Source organism: Coenobita brevimanus, chromosome 67, assembly GCF_032717465.1.
Source record: "Coenobita brevimanus isolate Jiangsu-jjx chromosome 67, ASM3271746v2, whole genome shotgun sequence".
Taxonomy (NCBI): domain Eukaryota; kingdom Metazoa; phylum Arthropoda; class Malacostraca; order Decapoda; family Coenobitidae; genus Coenobita; species Coenobita brevimanus.
The window spans coordinates 24,875,329-24,893,644 of NC_137020.1; the positions used below are offsets into that span (position 1 = coordinate 24,875,329).

At 42.1% G+C, this 18,316-nt stretch overlaps 1 protein-coding gene across 1 annotated transcript in view; it reads right to left on the bottom strand.

The window, feature by feature from the left end:
* Window positions 1-18,316, bottom strand: part of LOC145405462 (irregular chiasm C-roughest protein-like) — a 185,318-nt gene that overhangs the window by 133,628 nt on the left and 33,374 nt on the right. Inside the window, exons 7-8 of the mRNA XM_080276807.1 lie at window positions 7,037-7,216; window positions 2,945-3,203 (exon numbers count right to left, since the gene is read on the bottom strand). Coding sequence (XP_080132933.1) covers window positions 2,945-3,203; window positions 7,037-7,216 — 439 coding nt within the window. The remainder of the gene's footprint in view (window positions 1-2,944; window positions 3,204-7,036; window positions 7,217-18,316) is intronic.

Consider the following 18,316-nt stretch of genomic DNA (forward strand, 5'->3'; position numbering starts at 1 on the left):
AGGTTGGTGATGATTGGCTGAATGCAACATGTCCGAATAACATTTACTAACCCAAATTTCCCCCTCAGATATATGTTGTCAATTAATAATGCTAACGAGGAAAGAGATTATCAGGTAATGTTGCATTCAGCCAGTCATCACCAACCTATCAAGTGCATCTTCACCTCGATAAAAAAGAAAAGAAAAAATGAGTAATAGTAATAAACGCTTTTGATCATAACATGGTCTAAAATTGATCTCTCTCCATCCAGAATGCTAAGCTCTAATAATAAGTTAACACAGTCACGATGTAGTGCAATGTAAAGGATGTAAAACAGTAGCCTTATCTTTTACTGCGACAGACCTCCACTAAACATCCTTAAAAATAACGGCCCAGGTTGAAGTGAAATAAGTACTGTATAATCCCTCAAATCCATATACATCTCCAAGTAACCTGATGGTGCAAGGAATACCTGGCAGGAGGGTGTACCGTAGAGGATTTCGAGAGAGTGAAGTACTGAGGCCCGGAGCGAGAGTAGAAAATAACTGAAAATATTAATACTACAGTACATATTCCTTGCACGTATTCCTGGAAGTAATCCCTACGTGACTAGGAATAGGTAAGAGGACGATGTAGGGAAGATTTAATTTCAGGTTGAAGAAGTAATTGTAAAAGTATATAAAATTGCAAATAAATAAAAATGACAATACTCGCTCAAGAGCACTCCATTGTTCGCGTGAGTACCGATAATGGGGATAATGGATGTGAGAATTTTTAAGAAGGGGATGTGGGAAGAAGAGATGGCTAAGTACAGTACGTGGCAGCAGTAGATGGAAAAAATTAATCTGTTATATCCCTTCCTTTGTTCGTGGAAGCAGTCATTATGGGTGGGAATAATAGAGAGAATATATGGGGCAATAGAAATAGAAAAGGGATGATGGATAAAACACGAATATAATCAGTTATGTCCGTAACTACATAATTTTTTGTCTAAATATTCTTCGTGAGGCTGGGAGTAAGTGAGAGATAAGAGATAGGAATGTGAAGTACGGTGTAGAAGATGGTTAAAAAAAATCTTTTAAATCTGTAAGAACGAAGAAGGCACGGTGCTAGACAGACGTAGATAGAAAGACGACGATAGATTAAAAGACTAATATTCACCCAGTCTATCCCAGCCATTGTTCATCTATTTAATGGGTTTGGGAATATGTGAGTGGAGGATGGAGGGAGAACAGATTAAGGGTACATAAGAAAGAAAAAAAATATCAGTAGGCTATTCACTCAGATTCTCAATAATCAACCCAGTGAATCTGAGAGTGAGTGATGGAGTGAGTAGAAAGCTTAGTACTTGGTAGTAATAGAAAGTAAAGTAGGTACAGTAAAGGAATATTGATTAAAGTAAGGAAGGTAGAATAAAGTAAGGAAGGCAGATCAAAATAAGGAAGGTTGATTAAAGCAACAATATTCACACAGTCCATATCGCAGCCATTTTCATCTAAGTAATCCTAAAGGGTATGGGAATATGAGAGGACGTACAGTACAGATAGATACAAGATAGATAGATAGATAGATAGACAGATAGATAAAAACGCTGATACCTGTACTTCCTCAAGGCCACTCTCCTGCCAATGCTTCCCTAATTAACCAAGATAAATATGAATGAGTGAGTGAAGGATAATTACATGACGAACGAGAAAGACTAAAATATGAAGAGAGAGAATAAAATGGGCGATAGAAGTAGAAAAAGGAAGATAGATGAAAATGTCAATACCCATTTAAGCTCAGATCCGCTCCATTGTTCGTGTGAGTAGGCTACTCTTAATGGGGGTGGGAATGTGTGAGAGGGTGAGGGAATGGAGTGGTGAACAGTGTGGGGTGGAAGTGAAGGTGGTGGGAATAGGGGGGATTTGGGGAGTTTGTGTGTGTGTGTGTGTGTGTGTGTGTGTGAGAGAGAGAGAGAGAGAGAGAGGGGGGGGGGTGATGTAATAGACTGGTGAACAGTGCGGTGTGAAGGTTGATGTAGTGGGGAATGTGTGTGTGTGTGTGTGTGAGAGAGAGAGAGAGAGAGAGAGAGAGGTATAATAATTGGGCCCTTAATATCCCTTACGAGGTGTAGGAGCCCGAGGTTAGGCTAGGAGCCCGAGGTTAGGCTAATGTAATCCAGAACATAAAAGGGCAGATGAGGTTGACCCGTGACCTCTGGTGGCATTACGTAAGCATAAACCCTTCTAGTCTCCTCTTAGGAATTCAAACCTCCTAGATTGGCACCTTTGATCACTAGGGCACCAGATGTTGATGATAATAATAATAATAATAATAATAAAATGCATACGCTATGGAACGAGTACAGATCGAGAGATTGACTAGGAGAGTCTGGGATGTGAAAGTGTGCTGGATGGGAGAGAGACCAGGAGATAGATCAATAGATAGAAAGATCACGAGATATATAGCTAGATAGAAAGACCAAGAGACAATAACGAGATAGAAAGACCACGAGATAGAGATAACAAGGGAAAGAGATAGATTACGAGATAGAAAGACCAAAAGATAGATAACGGGATAAAGTTGGGCAGTGAAAGTGAGATGACCGGGAGACGAAGACCAAGAAATAGGTAACGATAAAGCAGGAGAGTTTACGGGGAATGGTGCAGTATCGTGGGAAGTCAAGAATCGTTAAGAAATAGGAGCATAGACGCCTTGGGATTATTTTGTAGAGTATGCATCGCCGGCTAGTAGAATGAGAGATAAACAAGGAGAGTGTAGAAGGAATAAAAACTAAATTACGAGGTAGAAATAGAAAACATAGGGCAGACTACATTACAGGTCGCGGTGCATATTCAGATCTGTATCGCTGCCAATATAGGTCCAGCTTATCATAATCGAGCTTGGTATAGAGCCGGTAACGTACTACAAAATGTCTGTAGAGCACATAATATATACTATAATACGATTACCAGTACTTACTGAGGTCGATATCCCTGCCGTTATAGGTCCAGGTTATCCTGATGGGGCTGGGAATGGATACGGTGCTACACTCTATAGTAACAGTGTCGCCCATCCTTCCCTGCTGCTCCGCTGAACTCACTATGGTGGGGGGTCCCTTCACCAGCACCCTCAGGCTACCCCTCAGCTCCGGGAAGCCTCTAACAGTGGCCACGCAGGTGTACAGCCCAGCCGTGCGGTCACCCACCACCACCACTAGCCCTTCACCGGAACCCACGATCTGCAAACGAAAAAGAGAATATATTATTAGTTTTTATGATGATGATGATATTATTTTTAATATATTTTTTTTAGACAGCAAACGATAGATTTATCAGTGGATGCCTTAAGGAGGACTAGCAAAATACTGTATATTATGTGAAACGAAAGGCGAGAAAATAGTTTAATATTTTATAGACGAACGAGAGATTCATGACTGGATGCTTTACAGAGAACAAGTAAAATGTATTATGCGAAACGGAAGGCCAGAAAATACTGTGTTTTTATTTTTTAAGAATGCAAACGAAAGAGATGTATGATTGGATGCTCTCAGACGATAAGGAAAATGTATATGTTCAAATGTTTCAGAAACTTAAAATGTTCAGCGACCATTCTGCTAACGTAAAAAAATATCACTGAAGGCAAGATACGTATTTATCAGGTATAACAGTAGAACAAATGTGACTGGTGTATATACAGATTAGATAGCTCTGACCGTAACCTCCCAGTCTAAAAAAGAAAATGTAAAAGATTCATGATGTTTTACAGCACACACACACACACACACACACACACACACACACACACACACACACACACACACACACACACACACACACACACACACACACACACACACACACACACACACACACACACACAAATAAAACACTACAGCAAGCTAAAAGCGATATTAACGTTATAGATGGTGCAGTCCCTTGCTTGACCACATAATCTGTAAAGGAAAGAAAATGGTAGGGATGGCGAGAAAAGATTATTGATATAGTCACACAAGAGAATGCATTAACGTTTAAATGCTCCAGAGATGGCGACAGAGATTATTAATGTTGTTCAGCTTATTTACTAGCATTGATCGAAGAATTTGAAGGAAAAAAGCTATTGAATTTTGACCAAGTGAGCACTGCAGTGTATCATAATTTCTTTAATGTACGAGATTAACATTTCACTGACCCCCTGCGATCTCACTAGGAAAGAAAAAAATTGTCTGAGGCGAGACAGAACTATTACTCCATTCCCTAAAATTCATATAAATTTTGGGCTAATAACTTATAAAGACGTCGTCGAGTTGTAGTGGTTATCGAAGGATTTTTTTTTACCTAATCTGCATTAAATCGTTTGATATTAGCAAGAATAATTATAAGAGACGCTATTGTACTGAAAATAGTTAATGGCGAAAAGCTTTACGGGGGACAGAAAAAAAGATATTATTACCCATGTTTCTAAAAGACAGGGATTATTTTTTTTATTGAACGTTGATCAAAGTGAAGCGATGGAAAATAATTATAAATCTTGAAATATTACAGATTTTTAACTTCCGTCATGACCTCACAATCGGAAATGTTGCAGACAGCTGGGGTAAATTTTTATCTTTTTTCGTAGTTAGGTTTTACAGGAGACAAGAAAAAAAATTATTAGTGTTCAGAAAAAGCAGGGGGAGAAATTAGTAATGCAAGAGTGTATCCTGCCATGACCCCACGGTATGCAAGAGAAAATATTAGATCGGTGAAACAGAACACCTGAGAATTATCATGCAGCGGTAGGAAGAAATATATATAGAACACATCACTGCACTGAGATGTAAATACAGGAAAAGGCAGCTTGGAAATGTTGAAGTGTATCATCAGACCTGGAATGAGAAATATTTACCGTGGAGATTCTTGTTGTTTAGAAAGGTTAAATGTACAGTAATCTTAGTTTTAGGAAATATTTTGCTAGACTGAAGACATAATTGACAGTCAGCTCTCTTATCGCATTTCCTTCACCCCCTCACCTGTCGCCCAGAGTTCTTCTCCTCTCCCCCATCTCAATCTTGCAAAGTCCTCACCCATTCGTCCACTCTCATTTTCTGTCACCTAATCTTAGTTTTAGGAAATATTTTGCTAGGCTGAAGACATAATTGACAGTCAGCTCTCTTATCGCATTTCCTTCACCCCCTCACCTGTCGCCCAGAGTTCTTCTTCTCCCCCCCATCTCAATCTTGCAAAGTCCTCACCCATTCGTCCACTCTCATTTTCTGTCACCATTCACTCCACTGTCGCCCCACCCCCCCACCCTTTCCACTCCCCAACCCCCATCCATCTGTTCACTCTCTCTCTCTCTCTCTCTCTCTCTCTCTCTCTCCAAATACAATAATTATTTAGCCAATGACGAGGGTAGGACGGTGCAGCCAATTAGCCTTTGTTAATTACCTTTCCCACACCTGTCCCGTCCCAGCATCGAGTCCCGTATTCTCGTCGCTTAAGGAGGTTCCCTAGCACCTCTTCCTTAGTGATTTATTTTTGGGTATGGTTGGTTGATATCATTTTGTACGTTATTTATGAAGAATATGGTGATATTAGAATGCCTCAAGTATCACAGTACAGGATAGCAGGGTGTACTAAGCAAAATAAATCGCTAAGGAAGAGGCGTTAGGGAGCTTCCTCAACCAACGAGAATACGAGAGCGAAACCGGTGTGCAAAGGGTGTGACCGAGAACTGTTCGTGGTGTGTTTCGTGAAGTCATTTATTTTTGTGTCTGTATGAACTAATTCGTTAAGTAATTATATCGTTTTGTTCGTCAAGGTCGTCGTTATCGTCATCGTCGTCATCATCATCATCAGGATCATCATCATCATCCATCTTCGTCATCGTCGTTGTCATCGTCAGCAGTCATCATCATCCATTTTCATCATCGTCATCATCATCATCATCATCATCTTCATCAATTTCTAGCCATAATTGCCACTGAAAGAGATTGGGTGAAGCTCCGTTGTACGTGAATTATTTGGACTCTGAATTGTGGGAAATTATATGCAATAAATAATTAGCTGCGATGAAGACTATTAGCCTAGTAATGCCTTTATTATGGAGAGAATTATTTATGCACTGAGAATTATTCCGTACTGGCTTGTAGACCTATTATTAATTATTATGTAAAGAGAGGCACAGTGTTTCTAAAAAATATATATACCGGTACTGTAGCAGCCAAACCCATATTATGCTCTTCATGGTGTACACTGTAGGGAGACTTAGCCACCATATTCCAGTATATTTATGGGTAGATGACCAGCCTACTCCCCCTTGTGGCTAGTTGGCTGGTTGGATTGGGTTAGGTTAGGTTGGTTGGAGTTGGGATGGGTTGGGCTGGGTTGGGTGGTGGTCGGAGTTTGATGGGGTTGGTTTAGCTTGGTTTGTCCGTAAGGTATGGTAATGCCGGTTCAATCTGAGTTGGGCGTTCTGTGATAGAAGGCATTTTTTGTTCATTTATTCCTAGGCAGATATATCATTAGCTCTTTTCTCCCTGTCTCATACATGTTTACCTCGGTGTCACAATCAGAGGTGTCAAGAATATAGGACACATGGAAGACGCCACACCACAGCAGAACATAATCCCTTTCCATCTCTATTTATCTCTTTTTTTTGTACATTATCTTTGTCCCTTCGTTTTCTTCTGTCTCATCCATCTGTCTCCTCCCATTTACTTTCTGCATTATATTTCCTGTTATCTCTTGTCGTTCTCTGTTTCGTCTGCTTACTCTTTCTCCATTTTATGACCTAGTTTGCTCTCTCTGTGTGTGTGTGTGTGTGTGTGTGTGTGTGTGTGTGTGTGTGTGTGTGTGTGTGTGTGTGTGTGTGTGATGTACCAGTCTCAATCTGTTAGTTAGTACTTCCTGTCTATCTCCATCCATCCATCCACCCACCCACCCATCCATCCATCCATCCATCCATCCATTCATCCATCCATCCATCCATCCGTCTGTCCGTCCACCCACCATCCCATCCATCCACCCATCCGTCTGTCCGTCCACTCACCATCCCATTCATCCATCCATCCATCCATCCACCCACCCTCACCTTATCGGACCCCTCCTGTAGCCACACTATGGACGCTGGCGGGTTTGAGTCCACGTCACACTTGAGCACCACGTCCTTGCCCGTCTCTGCCATCACGTCCCTGGGCAGAGCACGGAAGTGGGGGCCGTACTGCACGTGAATACTCTGGGTCTTCTTGGACGTACCCACCGTATTGGACACCTGGTGGGGAAGGTAATGGAAGTTAGGTCTGTGCGTATTAGAGCCTTTCGGGTGATAAGGGTGGGAGGATATTGAAGTTATTGGGTGATGATTTAGGGACGATGTTAGGGGGAATATTGGATGGAGTTTGGGGAAGATATTTGGAGTTAGGATTGTGGGTGTTAGTGTCGATTAGGTGATGGTGTTGGGAAAGGTAAAATTAGGCTATTGGGTATTTATGTCATGTGGGTGATGATGATGGGAAAGATAATCTGCCAGTAAGGTCAGTGGGTTTGGGATTTGATTGGGTGATGACTTTATGAGGAAACTTGAGTGTCTGTGTCTGAGGAACATTGGAGGTCGATTATTTGGTGATGTAGTTGATTGGGTTATGATAGTGGACTTTGAGTTAGGTCAGTCTGTCTTGTAGTCAATTGGGTGATGACGTTGACAAGATTGTGGGGAGTATAGGAGATGGTTTAGTGGATTTTGGTCAGTTGGATGATGAAGTGGGAGAGCTTATTGTTGGGGCATTGGAGGGGTATCATTGGGTAGCTACTGGGTTGATCGGCTTATGGTGAGAGGATGTAGGGAAGGTATGGGAGAGAATGGTCAGTGAGGTTTGCAGTAAATCGGCTTTTGATAATATGAGGATACTCTGGAGGAATATTTGACGGAATGAAGAAGGTTGGGCAGTGGGTGTTGGAGTAAATGGGGTGATGAGAATGGAAAAGCACTTTGGAGGGAATATTTAAAGGGATATTAGAGGATATAAAGGAGGATGTTAGTGGATGTAGGTGATGATGTTGAAAGGAACGTCTGAGATCGTTTGTGGATTATAAAGTCGATTGGGTGATAATGATAAGAGAATACGAGGGGGGATACTGGGGAGAGTGAAGGAGAAGCAGGAGAGGGAGGAAGATACGATGAAAGAGGTCTGCCAGTGTGAGAGTGCTGAAGGAAGGAGGAAGAAATTAGAGCATAAAATGCCATATAAAAGTAAGAACAATCAATAATGAAAGAGTCCCCAACATTACTGACAGTTAAGACAGCACCGGTCTGGATTTTGAGCCTAACCTTCGATGTGCCCTCTCCATCACCCAGTCAAGTACACAACATCTGGAGATAAAGAAACATTGTCAGATTTCTCTCTAACTCTTGAGTGTACATTCTCGGGCCCTCACACCTTCCAGCTTCTCTCCTCCCCTCTCGTTTCCCCACCCTCTGTCTCCCCTCATCCTCCTTGCTTCTTTTCTTACCTCCATGGACACTTCTCTCAACTTTCCTTCCCTTTACCATAAGAGCTAAATTTTCTGTTCCTGCCCTTCCTCTTTCAGAATTCACACATCTTTCCTTCCGTCTCACCTTTCTTCAGTGTCTTCTCACTTTTCCCCTTTTCCAGAAAATGAGTTTAGTTACTTAACGGTATGGAAAAAATTGCATTATAGTTCGTTTTGCTGTATGAAGAATGAAGTCACTGTCAGAGAAGTATTTTGGTCCTATTGTTAACTCATGTCTTTCACTGGTAAGGTTTTCCGTCCATTTTTGTTCTTGAATGTGTTTTCGAATCAATAAGATAATGTCTTAATAAGATTGGTCCACGGGGTACTTCATGCTTCTTTAATTGGTCCATGAACAAAACAAAGCGTAGCAGTAAAAAGTAAAAGGAAAAAAAATGATTAAACCCCTCTAGTACGGAACGGCTCTCAGGTTGAATGAAATCTTCAGGAGATAGCAAGAACAGAGTGAAGCAGCAGAAGGACACTGTCATATGAAAAAGCAATTGAGGAAAGAGGGAAGACATGAGATGAAAGAGAGAGAAGATGAACACGAGAATGAGATGAAAACGAGGTAAGATAAACACGAAAATGAGATGAGAGATAAGATGAACACGAGAATGAGGTGAAAGAGAGAGAGGATGAATATAACCTCCTTGGCGTAGGTAATAAAATGAGAAGACCATTGAGATCAAAGAAATGAAACAGAGATCACATACAGATAGTAGAGCAGATGAAAAACACGTTACTGTATTGAATGGGGTGAGGGCCTTTTGTGTATACTCTGTCTGCTTTAACTTGGCCTAAAATTACCGTCTCTCCATCTTGAATACTGAGTTGAATTACCATATGAACACAAGAATATATTGTTAGTCAAGAAAAAGTGTTATGAAAAGGATATAGAGCATTATTATTTTTCTGCCAATGCTAGACGGGAATTACTGGGCAAAGGGACGACAAATTCGCCAAGTAATAGCGAACAGAATATATGAGAATGAGAAGGGAGGGAGTAAATAAGATGAGAAAGAGATGAAAATGTTTGGCGAGGTAGATAGGCTGGTCTAAGGTGTAGGAGAAAGGGGGAAATGTGATTAGATGAGAGGAAGGAGGAGGAGGCAAGAGCAAGTAGGGTGTGTGTGTGTGTGTGTGTGTGTGTGTGTGTGTGTGTGTGTGTGTGTGTGTGCGTGAGTGAGTGTGATTATTATTATTATGATTATGATTATGATTATTATTATGATTAATGTTTTATTGTTATTATTATTATTATTATTATTTTATTATTATCATCCATCTATCCGGAAAGTGTGGTAGAGAATGATATGAAGGAGGGAGGAAGAAGGGAGATGAGGAAGGCTTCTGAGAAAATGGGAAGAGGGAGAAGGAATAACGATGCAAGGAGGAGGTTGAAGGAGATTGAAAGTAGGGGAAGGAGAGGGAGAAAGAGAGGGAGTGGCAGAGAAGGAGTGAGGGAAGGAAGATTTATCGAGAGATAGAGATGTGAGCGAGCGTAAGGGAGAGGGGAGGTAGAAGAGAGATTGAAGGGAGAAGAAAGGGAGAGTTGTGATGCAAGGAGGAGGTAGGAAGCGAAGTAAGAAAGTGGAAGAGACGGGGGGAGAGAGAGAGAGAGAGAGTTGATACAAGGAAGAGGTTGGAAAAGTAGTAAGAGAGGAAAGTGGAAGAGACGGGAGATACCAGAGAGAGAGAGAGAGAGAGAGAGAGGTGAATTGAGGGCAGTCTAAATTAGTTCTGAAAAGAGAAAATTAAGGAAAGACCGGAGAGAGTGAATTTATAGAAGAGGAGGGTGAGTGAAAGTAGAGGCAAGAAGAGAGAGTGGAAGAGGAGGAGAGAGGAATGGAATACTTTTTGAGAGGTGAGCGAGTGTGTTGAAGGAGAGGAGAAAAAAGAGAAGAAATATTATCGATAAGAGATGATAACAGGAGAGAGAGAGAGAGAATCTTAACCCCTCCGAACGATTTTACTCATCCCAGGAAACAGGTGTAGTAGTGAAGGAAATAAAGTTGTATAATGAATGTTGAAATAAATAAATAAATAAATAAATAAGAGGTTGTGAGAGCCTCCTAAGAAAGATGAGGGAAGGAGGGAGAGAGAAGTTAATGTGAGAGACGAAGGGGAAGAGAATAATGAGATGAGAAAAGTAAGGGGAGGAGAAGGGTGAGAGGAAGGAGGCGAGAAAGGGGATGAGGGAAGGAGAGGAGGTAGAGGTAAGAAGAAACAAGAGGATGGAAGGAGTGAATGCTGAAATGAATGAATGAAGGAAGGAGAGAAAGAAGGGTAGAGGGAATGAGAGAGAGAGATGGGAAAGAAAGAAAGAAAGAAGGTAGGAGTAAGTGAGAGAGAAGGGAAGGAAGAGGAGATGAGAGAAGGAAAGGAAGGAGGAGATGCAAGAGGGGAGGATGATGAGAGAAGAGCACTTGAGATGAGACTTCAAGTGTTGCTCTGAGGTTGGCTGGCGTGGCATGAGTCTTGTATAACCTGTGTCTCCTCTCCTCTCTCCTCTTCTCTCCTCTCCCGTCAGGCTTTCTTGTTTACTTTCCCTCAGTCTTCTTTCTTAACTTCTCCCGTTGTCGCATGTTCTTTCCTTTCGTCTCTTCTCTACACTACTCCGCTTTCCCACACTCTTCTTCCCTCTCCTCTCCTCACATCTGCACTCAACACTATTTTCCTCCACACTCCTTCCCTGTCCTCTCCTCGTATTTTATCTTCTCTTCTCCCTCGTGTGTGTGTGTGTGTGTGTGTGTGTGTGTGTGTGTGTGTGTGTGTGTGTGTGCGTGCGTGCGTGCGTGCGTGCGTGCGTGCGCACGCGCGCACACACACACACACACACACACACACACACACACACACACACACACACACACAATTCCTTCCAATACACCCTGCAAAATTCACACTCGCACAAGAACACAAATACACATTGAACTTTCCACGGTCACTTGCCAGCAGATACAGACTCTCTCTAAGCTCCATTATAACGCAATCAAATGCCAGCGATCACTCAGGGACCTGTCTGAACGCACTCTTCCACTATCTGTACTTGTTTGCTTGTTCTTGAGTGCGTTCGTGTGTTAAGTCCGTGAGTGCCTGAATTTTAAGTCCTCATAGTCTCACATAAGTACGCATTCAAGCACGTATGTGCTTCCACTAAAGTGCACTCAAGTACTAGCAAGCATTCACGGACGAACTTAAGAAACTTCTCGCTTGCATACGCACAGAAGCACTCGGAGATGCACTCAAGGACGCACTCAGGGATGCAGGGACGCGCTGAAGCACTCAGGGACGCACCCAAACACGCAGGAACACACTCAAGCACGCAGGCACGCACGCTGACACGCACGGATCTCACTCAGGTAGGCAGGGAAGCACTCTGGCAGGCATGAACCACTCAGGCACGCAGGGACCCACTCAGGTAGGCAGGGACGCACTCAGGTACTCAGGGATGCTTCCAGAGACCCTTAACCAACTTTAAACACACGGATACACTCAGGGACGCACACAGGCACTGAGAAATGCACGCAAGCACTGGGAAACGCACACAAGCACCCTCGATCGTATTAGAACACTCATATAAGGACTCCGGAACGTTATAAAACACACTAGCAAGCAATGACGGACACGCTAAAGCACCAGAGAGCGTACTCGCACATACTCAAGCATACTGAAATGTTCTAAATAACACACTAGCACTTCGGATGCACTCAAGCACCTTCAAACTCCCCCCCATACACTCAGACACCCTAAAGCACATACGGAGACATATATCACACACCATCAAACTCATGCAGGAAGTGCAGGACATATATCACACACCATCAAACTCATGCAGGAAGTGCAGGGCGAACGCAAGCACTCTCAAACGCACACTCAGGCACTCTAAAACACACACACAGGCATAATTATACAAACAGGTTCAAACGCACACAAATACTGAGGGAAGGACGCATGCCCTGTTTGGATGACAAATTGCGACACCCCTCAGGTGGGAGTGCATCCAGTTGCGTTCATTACGGAAATTGACCTGTCGCAACACCACTACACGTCTTCTTGACCATACCACACATCACCTTAGCTCTCTCATTTCTCTTTTTGCTCCTTCGTCGCGTTTTATCTCACATCTCGCTTCGTCTCTCCGCTCATCTCTTCGTCTCTTTCCTTATTTCCCTGTGTCCTTTACTCTGCTTCGCTGTTCTCAGCTCTGCTATACATTGATCTACTCTGCTTTGTTCCACTCTGCTCTGCTCTATTCAACTCTGCCCTGCTGAACTCCTTCTGGCTGTACTCTGCCCTGTTCTGGTTTGCTTTCCCTTCCCTTCCCTCCCCTTCCCTTCCCTTCCCTCCCCTTCCCTTCCCTTCCCTCTCGCTTGTTCGGCAGTCTCTTCTCCCCTCCCTGGTTTCTCTTTCTCTTCTTTCCTCATCGTTGACTCATCTCGTCTCCTGTCCTCTTTCAAAATTGACCTCTTGCAATACCACTGCACTTCTTCCTGAGCTTTTTTCTAGCCAGTCACCTCCCCTCCCTCCTGTCTCTCACTCTTTAATCTCACTCCCTCACTGTGTTTGTCTTGTCCTCTTTTTCCCTTCTCTGCCCTCTTTTCCCCTCTTCTGCTTTTTCCCATTTGTCTGTATCCCTTTTGTCCTCTATTTCCCTTCTCTGGCCTCTTTTTCCTTTCTCTGACCTCTTTTTCCTTTCTCTGGCCTCTTTTTCCCTTCTCTGGCCCCTTTTTCCCTTCTCTGGCCTCTTTTCCCTTTCTCTGTCCTCTTTTTCCCTTCTCTGGCCCCTTTTTCCTTTCTCTGGCCTCTTTTCCCTTTCTCTGGCCCCTTTTTCCTTTCTCTGGCCCCTTTTTCCTTTCTCTGGCCTCTTTTCCCTTTCTCTGTCCTCTTTTTCCCTTCTCTGGCCCCTTTTTCCTTTCTCTGGCCTCTTTTCCCTTTCTCTGGCCCCTTTTTCCTTTCTCTGGCCCCTTTTTCCTTTCTCTGGCCTCTTTTCCCTTCTCTGGCCTCTTTTTCCCTTCTCTGGCCTCTTTTTCCCTTCTCTGGCCTCTTTTCCCTTTCTCTGGCCTCTTTTCCCTTCTCTGGCCTCTTTTCCCTTTCTCTGGCCTCTTTTTCCCTTCTCTGGCCCCTTTTTCCCTTCTCTGGCCTCTTTTTCCCTTCTCTGGCCCCTTTTTCCCTTCTCTGGCCTCTTTTCCCTTTTTCTTCCCTCTTTTCCCTTTCTCTGAACTTTTTTTTTCCATTTTCCTTTCTGGCCTCTTTTCCTGGCTCCACCTATCCTCCGTTTTTCCTCCTTTCTAATTCTTCCTTTTCTTTCCTTGCCCATCTTTTCACCTCCCCTTTTCCTTCTCTTCTCGCCTTCCGTAATTCCCCTCTTCGCTTCTCTCTCTCTCTCTCTCTCTCTCTCTCTCTCTAAATTGACCTGTCTCATCAGCGCTACACCTCTTGACCCTCTGGACCATGACCTCACCTCTCCCTTGCTCTTTCACTTTCTTTCTCAGTTTGTCTTCGTATTTCTTAATCTTGGAATCGCTTTCTCGCTTCTCCTTTCCTCCCTTGTCTTCCCTTTCCTTGCTTTGCCTTGACTCTCTCTCTCTCTCTCTCTCTCTCTCTCTCTCTCTTTCTCTTTCTCTCTCTCTCATCAACCTATGTCATGACCTTCAGGCTCCTCCGTTCAACTTCCTTCCTCGTCTCGTCTCGTCTCGTCCTCGTTTCGTCTCGTCCTCTTTGATCGTTTCCCTTTCTTTCGTTCATTCTTTCTCTTTCCTCTTTTTTTTTTCAATCATTCTTTGTCTTTGCTTGTTCTTTGCCTTTCCTCATTCTTTCGTTCATCCTCCTCCTTTTCTTCCCGTTTTTGCAAATTTCTTTTTCTTTCCTCTCCTTTCTGTTAAATGATTTGACCTTAATTCTCTTCCTCCTCTTGATTTTTCTTATTCTCTCTCTCTCTCTCTCTCTCTCTCTCTCTCTCTCTCTCTCTCTCTCTCTCTCTCTCTCTCTCTGTGAATCCTTTGACTTGGTTCTTCTTTCCCTTCACCCTTTTCCTTTCCTCTTCCATTTACATCTTCCCTTCCTTCATCTTACCTTTATGTTCCTTTCTTCCATCCATTGTGTACCTTGGATAAATTTCATCGCTTCGTTATCCTTCCCTTCCCCCTTCCATCGTTTACCTATCTTTTCATTGGTGTTTTCTTCTCTCCTGTTTAGGTTTTCCGTGAAGCCGCCACAAAATGTCATTATGTCTCTTCTTGCTGGTAGCTTCTGGTGCCCAAGTCTTTAAAGTTTATTAGGTGAAGGTGTAAGGTGATTTAGGTAGGCTGATCAAATCTGAGGTGGCCACCTCAGCGGTAGTTTAAGTGAACTAGAACATTTAGAGATAATTATGCCTATAGTGAGGATGAGTTTGTATATTTTTTTGTGCATCCGACTCGGGGAACGGACTGAGTCCTCCTCCGTATTACACACATTTCACTTGTCATCACCTAGTTACTAACACCTTCCGTCCATGTTGAATACGTGCTAGGACTGTCTCATACAGGACTGGTGTATTGGTATATAGCGGGAGTGTTTTTAAGTGTCGTCGGATGTTATGGTAGATCAGTAACGTCTGAAATTAGAATTCATTAACTGTTCCCTGCCCCACCCGGGATTTGAATCCGCGTTCACTGGGACAGCAGAGCACCTCTCTACTGATTCGGGCACCGCCTTCCCCCGTCGAACATGCGACATGTTATTCCTTTTAGTATCAAAGATTATTCATTGAATGTCAGAAAATTTTCACATGTTGTATGCACTTATTGTTGTACATGTATAGAAATTGTCAGGAAGAAATGGGGACTGAAGACAGAAGCAAGAACATAAACTGATTATTAGGCTCCAAACTGGAAGTAAGTGGAACACGTCGTTCCTAAATCTGTGAATACTTCAGCCAGGAATGGTCAGCTGGATCAAGTACAAGGCAGCAGTATGCTCCCACATCGCTCCCACAGACCACTATATTGTAAAACAGTTTTCTGTGATTGGATTGACATTATACATTGCTAACTATTAATATTCTAATTATTCATATGCAGTATATGGCATACATATATGCGAGTTCCCGACGCTGACTTTATAAGTAACAGCGTGAACCTGTGATGACTGCTCTGTCCTCCACCACGGTTCATCAGTGCTACCAATATTATTGCTTTGGTTATTGATGGCCTTCAGTGTATTAGATTAGAGGTAGGTCATACTGGTGTTGCGTTAAGACGTGTATAAACGGTATAAAATCTAAGCTAATTATCCTATGGCTTTATATCTTTCTGCTTCTATGCAGGCACAGTACTTTAACATTCATATTAGATAATACATTTAACGTTCATATTAGATAATACATTTAACATTCATATTAGATAATACATTTAACGTTCATATTAGATAATACATTGTAACATAATACTGTTATTATTATTTCAGGTAAGTAGTTGTGCAGTACATGACCTGCATATGTAAGTACCAGCTTTTTCCAGTCTGCAGTTTGTTGTCCCATTCATATGTAATTGAAATATTTAGTTCATTCATTTATAAGAATTAAACTTCCCCATGATGTAGGTCCATCGATATTATGGTTTAGAGTCATTGTTAATTGTATGCTTATAGCCTATTCGATTTCGTCTGAGAAGACAGGAGTCTTAAGCTTCTGAAGGCTGGCAGCTGATTGGTTGTCCAGGTGCATTTATTAATAACGTTGTGTTTCATATAATAATTATTATAAGGGTCACAATAACTGTTTCTGACGATTAAATTGTTCAAACGAAATATATGCATCGATATCTGCATAGATTAATTTTAAAAAGAGGTAATACAAAGAGTATCAGAGAGCCTAGGTACGTGTGAAATTTTCAATTCCCATGCCAAATCAGCATTTTCGACCCAAGTTTTAAGAGTTCCCTGAGTTTTTCCCATGTTAAGGCAAATTAAGGTAAATTATACGTCATTACTAGGATATAAAGTTGATCCCTCTTTTCCCTTCAGTTAGATCTTAGTATCCCAGCCTCCTGTTTATTGACATTTCTCACTCTGTGCCATTTTTCTATCTCTTTCACTGCGACTTTTGGGATTTGTTATTCCTGTCATCCATTTTTCCTTGTCTTAACACAAGCTTAGCTTATTATGTTGCTTTCCCTCTACCTCCCTGTTTTTTTCTTCCTCCTCCTTATGTTTTCCTCCCTCTGTCATTACTTATTTTCTCCATGTCTTCTCTCTTCGTTTTCCTTCCACTTCTCTTCTTCTGTCCACTTTTTTTTTTTTTTTCACCTTTTCTCTGTTTCTTTTCCCCCTGTCTTGTTCCGCATTCATTCTGTTTTCCCTTCTTTTCGTTGTTTATTTCTTTCCTCCCATATCTTTATTTTTCATTCTGCCTTTTCTTAATGCCCTTCTCTCCCATCTCTTATTGTTCTCCTTTTCCCCATTTCACTTTTTTTTTTTTTTTTTTTTTTAGTCTTCTTTCTATTGGCTTTTCCTCTTGTCTTCATATCTTTCCTCTTTTCCTTGCTATTTAACTTTTCCCTCTTGTGTGATTTTTTCCTCCTGTTTCATTTTATTCCACTTCGTTTCTCACGAAGTGGAATCTTAGGTTAGGTTATGTCCGTCCGTCCGTCCGTTAGTCCGTACGTCTGTTCGTCCGTTCCACGCTGTATCGCAGAAACCATTTGTTGGAATCTTCTCATAGTTTGTATGATAATAGGACCATGTGGGAGGCTGATGCTTGTCTTTTCGAAATGTTGAAATGATCCAAGATGGCCGACGGATGACCAGTTTTCTGGTTTTGAAACTTTAAATCCTTTATAATATTATCTCCTTTAACAGATAGGTTTATAGGCTTTAACAAAGTGGAATATAGTCTCTCTGGAACTTTTATTTTCCTTGCCTCTTTTTCCTCTACCGGTATAATTTTCCATCCTCCCGTGTTCCAGCTCCCATCGTCCTTCATCTCTCTATCCGACAAGGAGAGTATGTTTTCACCCCTGTTTGTTTTTCTTGCTTGTTGGTTTGTCTGTTAGCAGGATTAATAAAAAAAACTAAGAAATTTGGACCAGCTTTGGTGGGTAGGTAGCCCACTTCCCAGGGAACAAGCTTTTGGGACTGATCCGGATCGTGTTACAGTTTCTGATTCATGAAAACACCTTTTGCGAAAGCCTAATTAGTGATGAGAAGACCTAACCCATTATGAAGAATGGTTTGGAAATTACGTTGACCTTGTCGGAGAGATGCGCTCCACTGAGTGTCCCTCTAGTTTTATCTACGTTCTTTTCCAATTTACTGCTTTGCTTCCTCTTCCTCCTCAATACTTTTTCCCTCTTCTCCTCTTCCCTCCTTCCCTCTTCCATCCTCTTGTCATCACTTCTTCCCATCTCTTCTTCTTTTTGCCTTTTTCCTCTTTTTTTTTTTTATTGTCCTTTCCCCATGTTGCCTTCTTTCTTTCTCATCCTTTTTCTCTCCTATTTTTCTTTTTCTCTTTTTCCATTTTCTCTTCCCTCCTTACCTCTTCTTCCCCTGTCTCTTCCCTTCTTACCTGTTCTTCTTTTCTACCCCCGTTTTGCTTCTCCCTCAACTTCTCCACTTTTCTCTTCCTTCTTTTTTCTCTTTTTAGTCTTCCCTTATTTTCTCCTCTTCCATCTTGCCCTTGTTATTCTCATCTTTTTACATCTGTCTTATTCGTAGTTTCTTTTGCCTCCTCTTTTCCATATTCTTATCCTTCATTTTCTCTTCCTATCTCCTCTTATCTGTGCTTCTTGTTTTATTCCCTTTCCGCCTGTTTCTCTTCCTCTTTGTTATTTCCTAAAACATTTCCAGAGTCATGGTT